This window comes from Seriola dumerili, unplaced genomic scaffold (genome assembly GCF_002260705.1).
Source record: "Seriola dumerili isolate Sdu_G_001 unplaced genomic scaffold, Sdu_1.0 BDQW01000309.1, whole genome shotgun sequence".
Lineage (NCBI taxonomy): Eukaryota > Metazoa > Chordata > Actinopteri > Carangiformes > Carangidae > Seriola > Seriola dumerili.
Genome location: NW_019174564.1, coordinates 469781 through 490237, shown reverse-complemented (window position 1 = coordinate 490237; position 20457 = coordinate 469781). Strand labels below are relative to the sequence as shown.

The 20457-nt window shown below is 42.9% G+C and overlaps 1 protein-coding gene across 1 annotated transcript in view; it reads right to left on the bottom strand.

The window, feature by feature from the left end:
• Positions 1 to 10462: 10462 nt before the first annotated feature.
• adamtsl1 (ADAMTS like 1) overlaps positions 10463 to 20457 on the bottom strand; it is a 77938-nt gene continuing 67943 nt past the window's right edge. Inside the window, exons 4-14 of the mRNA XM_022758833.1 lie at positions 19014 to 19059; positions 18423 to 18659; positions 16782 to 16908; positions 16026 to 16100; positions 14706 to 14863; positions 12578 to 12689; positions 12233 to 12371; positions 12076 to 12126; positions 11777 to 11981; positions 10672 to 10819; positions 10463 to 10551 (exon numbers count right to left, since the gene is read on the bottom strand). Coding sequence (XP_022614554.1) covers positions 10463 to 10551; positions 10672 to 10819; positions 11777 to 11981; positions 12076 to 12126; positions 12233 to 12371; positions 12578 to 12689; positions 14706 to 14863; positions 16026 to 16100; positions 16782 to 16908; positions 18423 to 18659; positions 19014 to 19059 — 1387 coding nt within the window. The remainder of the gene's footprint in view (positions 10552 to 10671; positions 10820 to 11776; positions 11982 to 12075; positions 12127 to 12232; positions 12372 to 12577; positions 12690 to 14705; positions 14864 to 16025; positions 16101 to 16781; positions 16909 to 18422; positions 18660 to 19013; positions 19060 to 20457) is intronic.

The following is a 20457-nucleotide window of genomic DNA, read 5'->3' as shown; positions in this document are numbered from 1 at the left end:
CTGTGGCCCGCTCCACACATTCCCCATCACTGACTCAGCCAGATGAGCCACTGGGGTACGTAAAAGCTTACTGTATATCTGCGTCTGTGGTTATGCCTGGGTGTGCGTGTTTCTCAGTTGAAAAGAATGCTTTCCCAGAATCTCTAAGTCTGAACCACAAAAAGAATGACATGAATTACTGTAACCTGGGCTACATGAAAGTATATTAGGACAAACTCAACATGACTTTGGGTTAATACTGACTATATTGTTTGTATGTGTGGCTACAAAAACAGTTTTCAGCAAAGTCACAGTAATGTATTCATGATCTGTTATTATGGAAACGTCACTGCAGCTGTATCACACTTAAAGAAGCTTTAGAGTCACTGGCAGGCTGATTTTTTATTTACCTCTGCACAGAGCCGGACTAGCTGTTTCCCCCTGTTTTCAGTCTTTACACTGAGCTAAGCTCACCATCTCCTGGCTCCAGCCTTTTAACGGACAGATATGAGCGTAGTATCGATCTTCTCCTCTAACTCTCGGCTATAAAGTGAATAAGCATATTTACCAAAATGTTAACTTAATTCTAGATATCAATATATCTGCATGACACAGAATAGCTTCATGGAACCACTCGAGAGGGAAAACTCATCATTACCTGGGAAGAACTACAGTTTATTCAAACACATTTACAAGGTTCTGTGTTTATGGACCTTACTTGTAATTTGTAGCCAAGATGAAAGAGATGTATATCCAAGACGATTCCTGGCGGTGCAGGTGTACAAACCCTCGTCCACTTTGCTTGGTGACTGGATCCTAAGTGAGCCGGTGGGCAACAGGCCTACTCTGCCAACACAAAGACAAAATAACCACTGAATCTGAGACCGTTCTGTCAAACAACAGTCAGCTGTAATTCTGCTCATGCACATTGAGGAGTAGTTCTAACCTGCTGTTGTAGAGCAACTCTTTTCCGTTCTTCGTCCATGTTAGGGATGGTTCAGGGTTTCCCAATGCCTCACACCTAAACTCCAAGCTAGCAACTGGTTTCTGCAGCAAAGCTGGCATTCCCACATGAACTAGCATGTCAGACGGCGGTGCCGCTCCAACCTTCCTGGGTCGTTGGATGATCACCGGGTTCCTAGGCCTGGTTGTGTGGACTTTCGGTTTGTAAAGAAGCGGCCCTTGTGTGGAAGATTCCGCACTTTCCGGAGGGTGAAGAGTCGAGTCATTGCTTTCACCTTGCGTCATAGTGAGCTCACTGAGCAACTGAGCGATGAGTTGTTCCTCCCGTGGTCCTCCGAGACCTTCGGAGAGGTTTTTCATGATCTCATCTAGCCTGTGGGTATCAGCGATGAGTACGACCGGGCTGGAAAATTCTGCGCTTGCTCTCTCATCCTCCAGGGTTGACCTGTTCTTTTCACTGGAGTGTGGTTTACCAGTAATGTCTTTTTCATCTTGGACAGAGCCTTTGAGCTCAAGCAAATGCTCAACAACGTTGTCATATTGGTTGAGGGAGATGGGTAGCTCCTGAAATCTTTCTCCTGTCGAGGCCACATCTGGCTGCCCGACCTTTTGTTGTCGATCTGTGAGGAGCCATGACTCAGGAACGGAGAGCTTCTGCTTGCTGCCAATAATCTGCAGGACAAAATGTTCTTGTGCTTGGCCTGCAATGCAAGTGTAAATCCCGGCATCAGATGCACGAACTTGCTGAATCTTCACATATCCCTGTGGCGTTATGGAGAGGTGTGGGCGGCTGACCAGCGGCTTCCCTTCCTTCAGCCATCGAATGTGGCCTTTGCGGAAGTGGCGGGTTGGGCAGCGAAGGACCACAGTTGTCCAGGGCAGGAGGTAGCCATAGCCGCCCACTAACAACTGTAACTTTTTGCCCTTCCTCCACTGGATATAGACCTTCCTCTGGGCCAGTATGGTGGGTTCAGGCTTGAGAGAATCTGTGATGAAATTAACAGAACAGATGAACGGCTTAAATATTGCTTATACTTTTGTGCATTTTCAATTTTCCATCTATTTCCACTGAGTTTCTTTCTCAGTATCAAATCTTTCTGTCAATCTCCACTCTCTTGGTAATACAAATGTACTAAACAGAGGGTCTCTTACTCTCACAGAGCCTGAGTGAGCACGGCCGGATTCTGGTGGGCCGGGCAATTAGGGAACAGTTCTTAGGTTCTATGGTCCAGAATCTCCCATCCTCCCTGTGCTTCCTGCAGATGGTCTGTAGAGTCTGAATGCCATTTCCGCAGGTCACAGAACACTGGACAAATGATATGTAAGATATGAAAATGATCATACCCTGCATACTGTACATATGGCATTACATTTTGACTACTTAAAAAAAAAAAAAAAAAAGAGGGTTGGCATCTTGAGGAAAGCCTACCTGGGACCAGTCGGTTGTGACCCAGTGAGGCGGGCACTCTCGCTTGGCACAGGGCTGCTGGTTCGCGGGGCTTTTGGAAGGGCAAAAGGTGTCTGGTAACTCCAGGATGCTGCCATCTGCCAGCCGCTGTTTGCACAGGATCTGCCTCCTTTGAACTCCACCACCACAGCTCTGCGAGCACTGCAGAGACAAAAATATTAAAGTGGTAGGTGCGTCAGACGAACTGCTGAGTCGGGTGTTTATAGTTGGTGAACTTCCTCTTACCTGTCCCCAGTCTGGGGTGTCCCACATAGGAGGGCAGTCGAAGCGGTTGCAGGCTTGGACAGGACTGGGCTTGGGATTTTGACAATCTTCATCTCTCAAAACCTCAGTCCGGTTGCTGTCCCGAGAGGGCCGGTGAGTACAAGCCACAGTGCGGGTCATCAGACCGACCCCACAGGTAGCAGAGCATGAACTCCACTCACCTGTTTCCCACCTGTCAATACAATGTTTATCATTAAACTCAATGAATCACTCAATTAATTACACACTTGGATTAGTTTTGAATTTAAAAGAAATGCACCACAACTTAACTTTCATGTGGGGCCACTGATTTTTCAGCTCTTAACCGTGACAGTCCCTGATTAATCACCAGTCTTCATCCTTTGTGTGTATGTCTATATAGCCAATTCCCCAACTAATAAAAGAGTGTAGTCAGGAGGAGTAAAGTCAGACTCCTTGAAGTTTTTATTTAATCCCAGGAGAGGACACTTTTGCAGTCTTATGAATGTGTAACTTCATGAAAGTGAAATTCATGAAAGTGAATACGAATGAAAACAAAAAGAGTGATTCATGGGACTGAATCCTGATACATTAAGTCTCCCACTGAATTCAGTGATATTTGAGATATCCCTATGGCATTATTTCTTCACCCACACTTTCCCAAAGACCTACGTGGACCAATATTCATGTTGTTGTCAGACACAGTTTCACACAGGGTGATCAATCCAGCATCAAAGTTACCCTGGCATTTTTATTCCAAACATGAAAATGATGTGGCATGTGTGTAGCTAGTGGCTATGCCTTTAAAGGCATCTATAGGCTTTGGCTTTGACCAAGATGGCAGCAACTTTACTTTTTGCTTGACAGATTAGGTGATATTTCAAATCTATTCATATTTACTCAAGGGTCCAGGGACTGAGGAGAATTGGGAATGAAGCTTGTTTCTGGAGTGATACTATACCCAAAGCCAAATCTTATGGCTGTTTCCCTTCAGAGGGAACAGTATCCAAAGAGTGTAGCTTAATATGGGAGGGTGAGGAGGCCTCGGGGAGGGAGTAAAGGGCCAAAGGAAATAAGTCCAATACAGCGTTTGTTGTGCCTGAAAACAAGACTCAAGGCCTGGAAAAACAGTCAAGGGCAGGCTGCAAGCCTCTGAGTTTTCAGACCGGAGTGTGAGTGGTGGGATACCGACACTGCACACGGTGTTAACTTGAAACGTGTGGCCTACCGCGAAATCCACTCACCGTTTAGCCACGGCTCACATATTTTAAACAACATGGTATTATGCTGTTTAACCATTCTGGTATTTAATCCTGATGAATCTCTGGTGCTCGTTTTACAAAAGGCAGTTAACATTTGGAATTTCAAATTTGGAATTCAAGACTGCTCATCCACTGTATTTCAAACTGACGTCCATTGGATGACGGGTGGATAAACTAAGGAAGCTGCAAAACTTTGACTAAAACTCTTAAAACACCGTGACGCTACTCACATTAGCTCTAACTTCATAGTTGGATTTCAATCATTTCAACTTTAAATTTAGCATGTATATGCATGGTTTTTGATTATGACAATAACTAACTGTCAGATATCCATTTCATTTTCCAAGGACATTCACGACACTCAGAGGATGAATCCTAATGTTTCTGGTGACTGCCTGACTCTTCTTCTGCCACCGTTATCAGGCCAAGATTCAGTTTTTATGCAAAAAAATTGACTGATATTAAGCAAATGTGACCACACTTCAGCGGAGGTGTTTTTGCGTCAGTACATTTTTATAAGGAAGGAGGCCTCCTACATTTTAGGGCTTCTTTAAAAGTTCTTCCAAGGACAATTCCACATCTGAGCCGAGCAGGTATAGCTGCCACCGACACCTGATCCGCACTGTGTCTGATTCTGACCACGTTCCACCAGCTGTCCCACTGGTTTCATTTCCTGCCCTCAGTGATACAACCATCCGTCTCTGTCATTCTGCCTCAGTATCACTTTGAAACAAGTGGCCTAAATGGTGACTATAATTGGCCCAAGTGGTTTTAGGCTAAAATGGATAATGTAGCGGATTAGAAGGATTTAAATCTCTTTTGTAGACAACCAGTGATTAGCAGAGATTAATTGATTCGGCCAGAGTGATGTGTGTTTTTTGATAGTCTGAGAGTTAAGTAGTTTCAGGTGGGGGACCCAGGGTGCATCAGGGCTCTAGAAAATGCTACGTGAATGTCCCAGCTTCTTATATTGCATATTTTGCTGGGTTACAGTCTTGGCAACCTCACAGAGACCCGAGCCAGATTTTAGTCCTGTTTTTAATTAATATTTTCTTCTTGAATGCAGCCAACTCCTTTTTCCAAAAACACATTTCCTCCTCGCTTTTACTGCATCCATCAATCAAGTCTATTTTAATGTTCATGCGCAAACAATTTAAAAAACGTCTTAATGATGGAGGTCTGATTTGTGGGTTTTGCGGTACCTGGGTGGGCAGGGTTGAGTCTTGCAGTCCTGGAGGAGCTGCGGGGGCCGACGAGAGCTCACACACAGGCTCTGGTCGGCTGCCTCCCTGGTCTGCTTGTTCAGACAGATCACCACAGCCTCCTGCACACCTGGGATTAGAGGGCACCAAAGCGGTCGCAACGGATGAGAACCACGGGCACTGATCATTCATAAGGGTTTTCAATACACACACACGCTCGCTGTCCCATTTCTCATACTGTTCTTGTTAAGCATCTCTTACATCTCACATATTATCACATTCACACACACATATGGAAGCATAGAATATTGCAAGAAGACGCTGCAATGAAGCGACCCAGATATTAGGGCCCCTCAATAAAAGCAAGCAGCGGTTGTATCTAATGGGGCACGATGAACGTCACGAAACAGTACGGCTGCCGGCTAAACTTCTGAACTGTGGATACACTTTAAGGGTGTGATGTCAGGTCATGTTAAAAGCAACGTAATATAAATCTTGGGAGTCTGCTTCTAATGTTGGGGACAATAACAGTGAGGCAGGCACTTCAAACGCCACAGTGGTGTGATGGTCCACAGGAGCGCAGCCCTAAGGGTGTGTGTGTGTGTGTGTGTGTGTGTGTGTGTGTGTGTGTGTGCGTGACATCCGATACCGGCCTGTAATCATCCCTGGATGGGAGTTTGTTGGGTTTGGGTGAGCGCACATACACACAGGCATTGACAAAAGCCTACGCCCATGTGCAGAAATTAAGTTACACATGCACACTCGAGCAGACATTAACACCCGAACACACAATGCAGGCATACATGTTTGGATGTGGAGGTGGGGAGATTAAAGTGGGCCTCAATGACTGTTGGCAGGATGTTTGGGAAAGCTGTCTGTGTCTGGTGCGGCGTTCGCTTCTGCTGTGAGAGTCGGTGACGTACGACCTTCAGGGTTAAATGGATGGTATTCCGTCTATTATCAAATAACATCATAACTTACTTCAAAGACCACAATGGCATGGCTTCGGTCATCCACTGACGTAACGTCACCCGTTTCAGCTGTGACTTTTCACAGTCTTTTTAAAGAATAACAACTGGGATAAATTCAATGACACTGATGGAGTGAGGTTTGCTTTCAGGGCTTATGCTGCATTCAAACTAAGAAATATATTTCTAGTACGTTTATGATAAAAAAAAAGATTCTGTTGTGGGTTTAATGTAAGATCACACTGACTTTTATATAAGAGTTTCTTTGGTTGCAATATTAGCCGCGTTGGTTCAGATTGAAATATCTCAAGAGCTATTGGATGGATTGCCATGAAATAAGGTACAGGCATTCAAAGTCTCTATAGAATAAATCCTACTGATTTTGGTGACCCCCTTATGTTTCCTCTGCTCCCAGCAGTAATGATCCATACCTCCGCCACAACTCTCCGAGCACTCCGTAAAGCCTTCATATTCCCAGTCGTGCAGTTCCTCTCTTTCGGGCGTCTCTCCCCCCTCTTCCTCCTCCTCCTCCTCCTCCTCTTCCTCCCCCTCCTTTTTGCTTTCTTGTCTGCGGCCCGAAACACCAGAGCATGGAGTACGGTAGCAGGGCTGACTTGTGGCAGGTTTGACCCCCTCGCACTCGTCATCAGGCAGGTCAGCGACTGTCTGGGAGAAGGACAGCAGCACCTGGCACTTGACAGTCCGGTGCTGGGTTCCGGAGCCACAGGTCTTGCTGCAGGGCTGCCAGGGACCAGGGATGAAGCTGAAGATGGGGGGGGGGGGGGGTGTTTGAGAAAGCAAACAGATTCATCACAGAGATATTAAAATAAACTGCATGCAGTTCACTCAGGAAGTATTTTTCACAAACCTATACAAACAAGCTGAGGAATGTAGTTACAGTTTGATTTGATAAAGACTGGCTCCACATCAGCGGTGTTTGAATGCAGTTTTGAAGATAACAGGTTTTTAGGATTCCCCCCGTGTGCAGATTTTATGTGTTTGCAGCTAAGTTCATAAACTCACTAAGGGCTTAGTATTTATCTGCTGCGGTTAATTGAACAGCTGTGAAGACTTAGGGTCGGCCATTCTTGGATAAACAGCTTTCACGCGCATCCTTCCTCATCTTGAAGAATGGATCAGTGAAGGAAATACTTGTAGATCACTGGTGTTCATGAATGCCTCAAGGCCTGTCAGGGAAGTGTCACCCCTTCCAACAGCTTTCGCAGAGTGCAATAAAACGCGAAAACGTGAGACAGAAAGATGTTTGAATCCCAGTTGATCTTCACATTTAATTGACACTCTCAATGGGAATCAAACTGTCTGGGGAATGCACATAAAAACCACTTGCCAAAATTAAAAGCTCAGTTATATAAAGGATCAAGGAGGGGGAAATCTACATCACGCTGTTTCCATTGATGTTTAGAGCTGGTGTTTGAGGAGATCATAGAAGCTGTTTGATGTCAGTCTTGTGTTCATTAACCGCTCATGGGCTGATGCAGCAGGAGGAATTCTCATATGAAAATATGGAAATATGAAGACGAAACAGGATGTCCCACTATGTGCATACTGTGACACATTCACAGCTGACGGCAGGCATTGTGAGTTGGAGATGGCAGTGCTTGTTGGGGCGGGAGGTTTTACCAGTTGATCAGACATTGACCCTTTGCACAAGGGTCTATGTTTTATGATCTTCATTCCCTCGTTCTCATTACACCCAGGTATGTATCTGATCATGATTACAGGGTGTTAGATGGCAGCTCTGATGTTTACACCATACAACAGCTGTCCTGTTTCGGGCTGAGCTCACCACCTCTGGTTTCTTTCAGCTAATATATTTATAGCAGTTTCAAAACATCAGAACATGCACAAAGGAATCTTTAAGCCCAAAGCCACAAGCTGAATTAAAAATAGTCACTGACCAAATCGGTAGTTGCTGAACTGGCCTTGGGGCTTCCCCAATGTTGACTGAAAAACCATGAAATCCACGGAAGTAATGATAATAACTCAGATGCAGATAAATGCTCACCGAGCCTTTACTCTTGTAAATAGTGGTTGTATAAGTCTAGTTTTGAATAAAACTAAACAAATCACTCCAAAGCAGCTACAGACTGAACTAACCGAAGACAGTTAGAAGCAGTGCTGTAAAGATCCTGGCGTTTTTAATGGAGGAGTCGCTTACTGATGGACATTTGAATGATGATGCAAGTGCTTAGCTTAGAACAAAATGAATGAACTACTTAGTCAGTGACTATTCATCTCTTTGAGCTGGAATGAACAAACCGATGGGAATCAGCTAAATTCATAACCTCCACCTCTACATCATTCACAATAACGTACCACTGTAGCTCTTCACTTAGTCCCTTTAGTGTTTTTGATGTGGTGTTGGATATACAAATAGATATTTTCTGTTTGCTCAGTTGTATTCCTCTCATCCAAAATTCGAATACAATAATAAGTAGGGAAGTACTGTTTGTTAATTCCGGTCTGTGTAGCTGACAGTGACAGCCATCTTTACCAGAGCCCAGATGTTCCAGTGAGTGACTGCACTTCCTGGGTCTATAAAAGTACCAGATTAGTTTTCTACAGCACAGCTTTCAGTGTATATGTGTTTCATAAAAAGGTACCACTAACATGGCAGCGCGCACCAGCGTGCAGCATTCTTCCTTGGTTGAGCAGTCCGACCACAACACAAGCGCACCCTGCTGCTTTATAAGATGCCTCAATAAAGAGTTCATAATTACAGCAAACCTGGCTCTTTATGAGCGCTCAAGGACTCATTGTGTTTTGGACAAACAAATGAATCACCGGCAGTTCGACCTTGGAACAGGAACAACAAAGTCAACAAGCGAACCCACAGAAATGTTTATCTTCATGCGTAGTTAAAGTACATCTGTCAGTTCAAAAACAATCTTGATTTCGTTCGTGGAGGGAAACAGCACACTTTTGTAATATCCGCCAAAGCCCCATTCTAATCATATCAATTAAATTTCCATCAATGGAAATATTTTATTTACTCATGGTAGTGGTGAGATGAAAAAAAAAAAAAAGCTTTTGGCCAAGATGTGGGACATATATGGGTTTAATTTTTCAAGCAGTTGCACAGTGGTGGTTCGGGGCAGGCATAAGGCCTGGCAATGGAGGTGCAATAAGTCTAACACAGGAATTTCCTTCTCCTTCCTCTCACATCCGTAACCTGGCCCCATATGGTAGGCAGATATTGTTGTTGGCTTGTGAATGACTGCATATTATACACAGATATTTATGTGCTTTTGGAGGAAAGACATGCTTTTTTTTTTTTGCATTCGAGCAAAATCATATGTTTTGGCGTTTCTCTCTCTCCCCCCATCTCGTGCTCCAAAGATAAGTCAAAGCAACAGATGTTTTGAACTGGCTAACATGGTCGCTAATACAAGTCATGCAAGACACTGGGTAGAGTCCAAACGTTGTCCATCTTCAGAGGACAGCCTTTATTAGTCAGTTGATACGTGGGACAAGAACATCTGGAACATCTGAGCGCTTGCTGAGGTAATGCTGGTAGCTAGTGACTGGTTTCCAAAAATATGTTTTTTTTTCTCTTTCACATTCAGTTCCCCTTTTACCTTAAATAACCTAATGCAGCAAACTACCTGACAAATGCACACGTTCATTGAAGTATCAGAGCTTTTAACACCTATCTTAAGCAGGGGTGAATTCGTCTTTACTCGTCTACACAAAACTGTTCATATCTGACAACCGCTTGGTCCCCACAGGTGTGAACATCACTCAAACTGGTGCATATTTTGAAAGGTGTCATAAAAAAAAAAAAAAAAAAAAAATCAGGGCTACAGCTGTATATTCTGACACCAAGTTGACGAAAATGGCAGTTGACATGAACACAACCACGATACAGTGGCGGTTTTCTTGGCAGCACCGGGCCCTGTCTACTTCAATTTCACCTCCAGGTAAATCTTAAGACCTGGACTGAGAAAACTGTTGTTAAAACTGTGGATCTGGGACCTGACTTTTGCTTCTTTACCCCTGCAGAGTGACAGTAATCCTTTAAAAAGGGGAAATGAACGCTGTAAAAATGTTCCTGATTTTTCTGGTTTGTGAGCCTTGTACAGCTTTAGCAGTACAATATTCACCTCTGACGGTATTTACTGAGGTTCCATACAGGCTATGTAATGTCAGTGACAAATTGGTTAGGATTAAGAAAAACTGTGGAGATTTGTAAACAGGCCAGTCTGTAGAGTATGTTTTAAATGTAGACTGCCAGTACAGTTGCAGAATAAGATATTTAAAAGACGGATGTGTGGTGTGGTTATAATTCTTACCAATATTCAACACAATGAAGCAACAAATAGAGAGGAAACCAGTGTGATCTTATCAGCATCCCTTTTGTGTGTATGTGGTGGGTACTTACGTTGGCTCCTCGGTCACTGTGATCTCCTCCTCCAGCTCTATGGCCTGCTTATGCCACACAGGTTTTGCCTCAACTGGGAGCGTATCTACAGCAAATGACCCAGAGAGGACAAAGGTTTCATATCACAAGAGAAATACTATATTATTTTTACATATAAAGTACAAGTTTGGAGGTTAAAAGGTGAAAAAAAACAAAAAACAAAAACCTATGGACTTGTAGCAGGGCACAGTCACCAGGCACTCCTCCTTGATGTGGGGTTTGGTGGTTGGGTTGCAGCCTCCAGCGTGGAGTCCCCTGTGATCGATGCATAACACCACCCTGTAGCGCAGACCCTGACCACAGGTCACCGTGCACTGGTGATGACAGCAGATATAATCTATCAAGAACCGATCAACTGATAATAATTGAGCCCTGTTCCTAAGACCAGATCTCTCTGCTTATGTTTAACAGAAAGCCTTAGCTTTTGACTTAAGGGGGGGGGGTTAAAGAAGGAGACCTTCCAAAGCTCACTGCTCAGGGGTGAACTTTGTCTGTCCTCTGCCAAAACAAGCATTTAAAGGCAAAGGAAGAATGTGCTAGGTAAACAGCATCCCAGGTTTTTAGGAGGCTACAAATCTGACTCCCTGGGCCTCTGCTTGCGCCTGTATGAGCGGTGGGGTTGAAAAATCCCCACGAGGAAGTCATGTGGGGCATTGAGTGACTACAAGTCTGTCAAATAAGAACGTTAACCGGAGATTGATCCACATGCACCATCCTGCAGCAGCCTGGATGTGAGTAGCACACGGTGAGTTAAAGAACTCCATGTGTGCTGCTGACTTTAAGGTTCTTATTAAAGCTTTGTATGTTTTGGATGGTGCGTTCAAAGGCGAGGGTGGTGGAGGACACTCGGAGTGGGGGTTAGCAGTGCTTCTCTTAAACGCACAGCGAGGTTGTGTTTTAAGTTGAGCTGTTGCAAGAGTTGCTCTCATGTTGAGGACGCTGCTTGACGTCTGAAGAGGTGACAGAATCTGAATATATTTTTGTTTCCCCTATGAGAAAATGAATCATCTTTTTTTATTTTTTATTTATTCATTCTAACCTCAAGGGTTAATTAAGACCCACTGTAGCGAGCTGCAGACTACCAAGACAAATGAGCCGTTTGCTAACATTTGACTTCCCAGGTGGTAACAGCCACAGAACACAAAGAAACATCTCTTTACTTTTGGTCACTCTGTATTTTTAGCTGAACTTTCTCAACATTTCTAATCTGATGATGCTTTGCAGCACTAGACTCAACTGTTCTAAAACACAAAGTCACAAAGACCACCTACGGGCGACCACTCCTGCGCCAGCCAGGTGGGGCAGTCGAAGGTGTTGCAGGGCTGCAGGATCGCCGTCTTAGGGGAGTAGAGACACTTCCACTCCTCAGCGGGAGTGATGGTTCCCTGCATGTCTTCCTCCACGCAGGACACTGAGCGACTCTGGATGCCTCCGCCGCAGGAGGTGGAGCAGGCGGTCCAGGGGCTGCTCTCCCATCTGGCATTGTAAAAGGTCACATGTCATGAAGAGACTGATGCATAGAGGTAGATGTCAGAGTCATTATTTCATCTCACGCTATTTGAGCACATACCGGGGCAGGGGGTGGTAGAGGTCATATGGCATAATTTGCTTGTAGCCATCACTGTAAGAATCAATCAAGGAAATCGGGCTTTAGGATCATACAATCTGCTGCTGACTCATCATAAACATAGATGTCTGCACTCAAAATCTGAGGTCTGGTCTCTAACCTGGCCAGGCAGGGCTCCATGTTGCACTCCTGCAGCTTGGGTTTAGGTTTGACGTTCTCTGGGTAATAATGACAATACTGATCCACAACCACCCGGCCGCTCCGCAGGTCAAAGCATTCTGCTGAGGTTAGCTGGTAACCTGCAGACGAGGAAAATGTCAGAGATCCCGAAAGAAACAACACAAAAATTCAGGGGTAACATCGGTTCAAAACTGAGCTTTTATCTGCAAAAGAGGAAAACCTGTCGGCATAACAGCTGTCAATCGTTTGGCTGGAAATACTGTTGGCTACTGTGAAGCAGTAGAAGTCGGTTGTTATAATGCCAGCAGAACAACTGCTCTCCTACCTCCACCACATGTGACGGAGCAAGGGAAGAAGTCGGTCTCTCTCCAGCGGTGGATGATGGGCTGGTAGTAGATGTACTGGATCACACTGTCTGCTCCACTGGCGAACTGCACCTTCAGAAACAGAGATCAGGGCATGACCACCAAATAAATCATCAGCTAATTTATATCAATATTATAATTAGAGCTGTAATTATTAGTCAATCGATTGATAAGTTGATCAGAAAAATAGTTGGTGACCATTTTGATAGCAGATTAATCACTATAGTAAATTCATGATTTGGACGAGTGTTTTCACATTGTTTTCTAGCAGTTTGTTGAGACACCACAACAAAGAAAAGACTGGTTTCTCTCCTCTTTTGAAGAACACACAGCCACTGCTGGTTATTACTCAGTCCCCCCCTTCGACACGCATGACTCCCATATGAGATATAGAGATGAAAGTATGGTAGTTTTGTTCGGCAACAAACGACTGAAAAACACTGGAAACTATTTAGAGACGCTCTTTTTCCAACCATACACACACACACACACACACACACACGGATGTTAGAGGAATTCGATCCTGAGAAACCTGAAATGTCAGTTCCTGCACATTCAAAGGACAAACACAGCAACCAGCAGGATATATCTGAGAGAGTGATTCATAATCTCCTGTATGACAGTAGACAGTTTCTTAGTGCTTTACGTAAATAATGAATACAGATTGCTTTTATAGACATTGTTGGTCCATTTTCAACAGAGATTTTGTAAAGTTTCATAAATATTTAAGCAAACATCCTCTTGAGGAAATGCCCAAAAACAGATTATACCTATGAGAAACATAAATCAAACTCCACTCCTACTCATTCACATTCATGTGTTTTGAGTGGAAAGACTGTCTGGGAACTTTTTAATATAATTTTCCATTTGCCCAAACTTTTTTTCCAGTGCTGCGATATGAGCTGGCCGTCCGCCTCGTAACAGATTAGAAAATTATGCATTTATAGTTTCTCAGATTTCTGTCTCCTCACTTCCTATTTATTGTCCGATCCCGACTCATGTTTATGAGGGTGGAAGTTTTTACAGGCGTTCCCCCGGTCCGAGGCCTGTATAATTTTTAATGTCCACCCTCTAGCGCTAGTCTGAGAATGTGTGTGTGTGTGTGTGTGTGTGTGTGTGTGTGTGCATGCGTGCGTGTGTGAGAGAATACAAAGCCGAAAAAGATGTTGTAGGCATTGTGTCACAGCATTGTTAAAAATAAAAATAATAAAAAATCCTATGTTCCACTACTGAATTTATGAATTGAATTTATGCCACTATTGTTATCATTGCATGACACACTGCTTCAAAAATATACCGACTGTCAGAGTGAAGCAACTAGAGGAAAAAAAAATAAAAGCAGTCATTTGCATTTAATATTTAATTGGCTCACACATACTCTGATATCTTTCAATCTAAACATCCGAAATCAAATCTGCTTTGAACTCTGCGTGACTCGCGGGAGTTCACCGGGAGTTCATGGAAACAAGAACTTATCAGAGAGCAGTTTGGCTGGAGCGCACCATTTTCAGAGCTTTGCATCGCAAAAAATACAGTTTTGAGTTAAGCTGCGGAACAGAAAACAAAAATGTCCCTGTGATGTCAGATGTTCAGAGGAGTGAAGCTGATTGGGATCATTTGCAGGCAAAGCCTTTACAGAAAGCAGTCTGGAGGCTGCTGGTTTCAGTTAAATGATAAAAAAAAAAAAAGTTAAAGAAGTAGCTGAAGTAACCACTTCCCCCCAAAAACAAAAAAAAACAAAAAAAAAACTGATTTCATACCTGCAAAAACTGATTTTTATTGGCCACTTGGGGGCAGACACTGACCGCTAATATGATAAACTTGTCACCAAATAGCTGCTTATTCACACATCCAGCAGTTATGATCAACATCAGCAATGATTTGGTGCAAGATTCACACTCGTTTAGCTCTGGTCCGGCTCCACCTTCCAAATGAACGAGCTGAGAGAAGCTGAACAGTGAGGTGATCATTCTGTGAGGGTTCATCACTCAAGAAAAAAAACTTGTTTAAAATTACAAATAGTAAATTAGTTTGTTAATATAAAAATACTGATTAGCGCCACTTGAATTAATATATTTAAGCTCTTACTTTGACAGTGAAGTCAGCTCCTAGTGGGCCAGTGATTCTCAGGATCTCCTTGTCAGAAAGTTTCTGGTAGTCCAAGGTGGTGTTCTCCAGGTGGTACTGGCCTGATGTATCTAAGACCAGTTCACCTTTCAACCCCTGCAGAGTCTTACTCTCCACATCTAAAGAGGAAACAGAGTAGACAGCTGGAGCATAGTGGACACATCATGGTCAGAATGAGGAAGCAGGGACAGCAGGTATCAAAACCCACCATTAACAATGAGACTTTAGTTTCTCTTTGATTTATCATAATCATTTCTTGCCTATATTTTCATCATTATTGTGCACTTTAACCAAATGAGGGAGAAGAAGTGATCCAAATGTCGAGATTCCCAAAGGATGACCAGTTATCTCAGGTCCTCAGTCAGATCCAGTTGCAGACTGGCTGTGGTGTTCGGAGGCAGAGAGACCCACTTTTGGCACTGCCAGGAGACTCGTGTAGGCCTCCAGGCAGGCCAGCACTGCGGAGAGCTTTTCCACCGCTTGACCTCACTTCAACTTTGGGCCTAACAAGGTCGTGTGTGATTCCAGCAAAGATATTTAAACAAAAACAACGGGGGAAACACAGGAATAAGCGGTAACCAGCAGCCGTCATCATCTGCCGACAGATGGTTACAATTTAAGTGCCCTCGGCCAAAAAGAGCGGAGGGAAATATTTAATGAAAGAATCTGTCCATTCAGAAAAAGAAGCGCTTTTTTGGCCGGGCTCAGGAAGCGATCTGTAAAATAACCGCGGAGCAAAGGATAGGTACAGAGATGGAACATTTGTTATCGATTTGATTCAGTGGGGAGTTTGGTGCCAGTACTTTGACATCAGTGATATTTGCTGGAAGCTGTGTGTCTTCTCAGAGCCAGAGCAAAGGGGAGAAATAAATACCTCTTCTGGTTATTCTCCCCTAAGCCACTTTAAAAAAAAAAAAAAAAAAAAAAAAAAAAAAAAAAAAAAAAACAGCCTTTATGAGAAAATGTAATATATTTGGCCATTATCAGGAGTAAAAGGTTAATCATGAATTGTTATTTGGGTGATATATTTATTAAAAAGGTTTATTAGGGGTCACGCAAGCATAACGTGTATAATGAAAAAGTAATATTCTTTTTGCATCACACATCATTAGAACATAACATGACCTGCAGTAAAACACATGCAGAATACTTGGGTTTAAATTGCGGTGTTTGGCAATAATAATAATAATACTAAAAAAAATTTAAAAAAACACTGCCAAATATAAATATCATGTTTAACTGTTTTGGATGGGAGGGCACCCTGGACCTACCAGGACTTACACAAGTGATCCGGGCCTTTCAGAACCAGACGCACATGACGACTCTTGTAGGGGATGACGACAACTGTGTCCTCAGCTGGAGTGTGACAAAACAGACAGGGAGAAAGAGAGAGAGAGAGAGAGAGAGAGAGAGAGAGAGAGAGACAGACCATGAAGATGAATCTAATCAGAACTTAATGAAATGCAATAAAACCTGACAAACTCAATATAAATACTTGTGGCAATACAAATACAATCAAGCAACAGACTCAGACTGATTTGACTAGAACAAAGCAGAGCAGCACTCTTGGGTAAGATTGCATAGATATAAAGTACATATACATTATATTAACAAACATAATGTATATATGTATATACACAGTACATATATAATGTATACTGTAATTTACTTCAACAGTAGAGATACATAACCAAAACAAGTTAAAAATGCAGCTTTAAAGTGTCACTCTAGCGATTGACTATTGCAGTTGGGGGGCTCCAACTGAACAGATTTTAGAAAGAGGAAGCCAAGGTATCCTGACTTTTAGTCAGTCTAGTATGGATCAAGCTCCAAAATCACTGAATCCTACACTTCCCATAATGCAACTTAGCAGCATCTTTCATTAGAACTTGCCTACCCAGTAAGTGCTCATGATTTTTAAACTCAAGCCTTGAATGTTTGTAGACTTTGTAGCGCCTCTCGAGTAAACTGTGGAGTCCCCCTTTAATTTGTGTTTTAATTAGAACAAATACAACTGCTTGAATGAAGACTCTTTACTTTTTCCTGATGTATGCTGGGATTTGTAGTGTCCTCGCACAAGTCGGCAGGATGAGCCATCTCCATTGCAGACACCGCAGTTGTCCTCCTTTGCCGTGCTCCCTAACTCATGATCACAACCAACAATCTGTAACACAAAGGGAAAACTGAACAAAAGAACAATACAAAAAAATAGACTCACCAAGCAACCAGATGTCTGAACGAATAACTTTTATTTGAAAGCTTTAGCTTTCAGAGAAGATTGTAAATGAATCTCTGACAGGGTCTTATGCAAAAATATGAAAAGAACAGAGGAAACACGGGGAAAAATGAAAAATGAAAAACAAGTCCCAGTGAAAGTACACATGTTGGTTCTGTTAGACCTTTAATTTAAATTCAAAAAGAATGTCTTTCCTCATCATATCATGTAAATGTTATAATCAAATGATCCAAACAACCCTCTGGTTTCTTCCATATTCATACCACATCTGTTGTTTGTATTATTAAGATAGCATGAAACATCCCCTTTGAGCTGATCATGGTTTTTACAAAAAAAACTTTCCCCACTGTTTTCTATTGAATATTATCTGCAACCATCCGTAGTTGATTGATGGAGTTTTTCGCAATCTCTGTCGGTAAGAAAAACCAAAAACCACAGTGTGATTCTTAGCATGGTAAGAGAGTACATTAAAATCCTTGTGTGTCTCTGCACACACAATGCCTTGGGACGTACTTCCATTCAACCGGGAAAAAATGCATTCGAAACTATTTCCTGGACTGTCAGTCAAAAGCCCAGTCTCTACTATTATTCTCATTGGGTATTCATTTGTAAAGCAGATGGCATGGTGTTAGCATAAGTCAACCTACTGTGTATGAGTTTTCTCAGATTTATTACCAGCCGCGCGTGTTGTGGTGTGGTGGTGTGTGTGTGTGTGTGTGTGTGTGTGTGTGTGTGTGTGTGTGTGTGTGTGTGTGTGTGTGTGTGTGTGTGTGTGTGTGTGTGTAATGATGGCAAAATGTGGTCCTGGAGACACTTACTTTAGCGGGAACTACCACTGAGGCGGTTGTGAGTAATTTTGCAGTTTTATATGTCAGTCGGTGGACATATTGTTGTGACTGCGTACAAGATCACTATTGTCAAGTTGTGTTGTATTTATAGTAGAGGTCTGTTATTAGTTTGGCTTGTTAATTGCTTATTATTAATTATAAATAAACTATTGGAATTGTCAGAACTTTGGCTGATGGCTGCAATACACTCTCATCAGTTAGTGTGTGTGTGTTTGTGTGTGTGTGTGTGTGTGTGTGTGTGTGTGTGTGCGTGTGTGTGTGTGTGTGTGTGTGTGTGTCATCATGGCAAAATGTGGTTTTGGAGACGTCTGCTGTGGCGGGAAATACCACAGAGGTGGTTTTGAAAAAGGGGTAAAACTGAGTAAACTTTACAGGTGTGTCATTGACATCAAAATGAAGGCTAAGTTGTAAGATGACTGTGCTCTGACCCGACTACTCATGTAATGATGTAGTAATGGCTGCTGAGTAGTAATGGGTTGGAATGTCAACATGTTGATATACATTGCGGTTGGTGTTAGCTCCTGTATCTAAATGAAATAAATGTGTACTCCTCAGTGGTGGAAAACAATGGCGGTCTCTGAGTCAGTCTCCTACCTGGCAGACCCCACTGATGCACATGTCCAGGGACTCAGTGTAACAGCGAGTCCCATCCAGCACCTTGGGCGCCAGCTCCACCAAGAGGCCCGAACCCTTGGCTTTGCACTTGAGAGCGCAGGGGTTTTCCGGGTCATTGTACACAGGCAGCCACTCGTGGTACTGACCCTGGTATCGTACGTCTGCATGGGCTGAACACTGCTGGGCGCGGAAATCACCAGCTTCTGGAGGGCAGTCCTGAAGGTAACACAGACAAGAATATTTTAGATACTTTTCTAATCTGCGCACTCAATCGATAATGAGCACTGCATGTGGGGAGAAGTGGTTGGTGATTGCTACATGTAAATCCCAGGTTAAATGAAAACAAATGGAGTTTGATGTTTCCCACCACAACTTCTCACTTTTCTCTCAAACAACATTGGATCCTAGATCATAAAATTACACCCCTTAACCATAAATCCAAGTAATATTTTCACAGTTCCACCTCACTGACTTTTCAATCACAATTCGCCGGATCAGTTTATCTCAAGAGAAAACCACTTGAAAGCTCTATGGACATCCATTACATAAAGATGAGTTTGCTAAACTTACCACATTACTGCATGTGCGATATTTGATATTCTGCCCTTCGCAGGTCCTGCAGAAGAAAGAATGAAAATGTGGGTGTACTGGCTTTGGGGGTGGATGATGAAACAAACCACAATGCACACCAGCGACCTAATGGCTGCTATTTCAACCATTGACTCTCATTATCTTTTTGAATTGCTGCAATCCCGCAGCGATGGTTTGGCAGCCCACAAACATGGATCTGTGATGTTTAGATTTAAGTCTAATTCACACAGTGTGACTATACATAAATACAAAGGCATATATGGTTTCAGAAGGGGGAGAGCAATTTATGATAAGAACGGTTATTGTGCCTTGTGTAACAATGGTGGTATAACACAAAAAATTACATTATTAACTTACTAACTTTATAATCAGGTTTAGTTTCTTTAATAGAAACCTGATTTATGATGAACAGTGTTGTATTTCCTTCTTTACTACAAAGACCACTTCACTGCATTCTCTTTGACTGACTGAGTGTTCTGAGCTTGAGACTAACAATAGCATGCTAGCCCGCTCACAATGCTACAACATGCTAAAATGGTGACGTTTAGCAATTATGATGTTTGCCACGGTCACCATCTTAGTTTAGCGTTTGATCATTTGGTTTCAATCTAGCACAGCCTACTAGTAACAAGAATGAGAACCCAAAAAAACTAAATCAGGAAAAACCAAGTCAATTAAAGCTTTAAAAATTCAAGATAAACTAGAGAAAAGGAAAAAGAAAAACAGAACACAAGAGTGGATAGGTACTGAAAACACTCAGATACTCCCTCATTTGTCTTAGTGACCAGTCTTTAAACAAATCCTTGCTTTATAAACCAGCAGTACCACACATACAGTAGTAAAGCAGACACAGCAGAGCTCTCCAGTCTGTGTCTGCTTAACAGATTGGAGCAGTTTGGATCACGACTCTGTGTATGACAGTCGGCAGTGTCTTTGCCCAAATTATGGAGCTAACCACTTACTGAAAATTAGGATTCCTTTGTGCTTTGATGGCGAGTGATGATAAACCATTGATGGTGACTATGATAGGCCAATTATCCAAGACCCCAGTGGAAACTAATCAGAGGATATTCTTTTGAGTTTGGAAACTTAAGAGAAATTCCAGTGTCACAGGCCCTTAGCTAATCTGGAATCATGATTGGAGGCAACGTTGCAGAGTTTGGACTCACGGATGAACGGGGGCTTAAGGATTTTTACAATATTATTCCAGAGAGCAGAGGGAGTGAATGTGGAACGTGTGGCATGGCAAGAACATTAGACCCTGTGACAAATTCAGACAGTCCTCTCTGCCAAGCCAAACAGCAGGTCATGGGGCTTGAACCCAAACAAGAGACTTTCAAAGACCAAGAGTTGAAAGACAGGTAGCAAAGGTCTGGATCCGTGTGGAAAATCATGCTGGGAGGAGCAATATATAATCTAGACG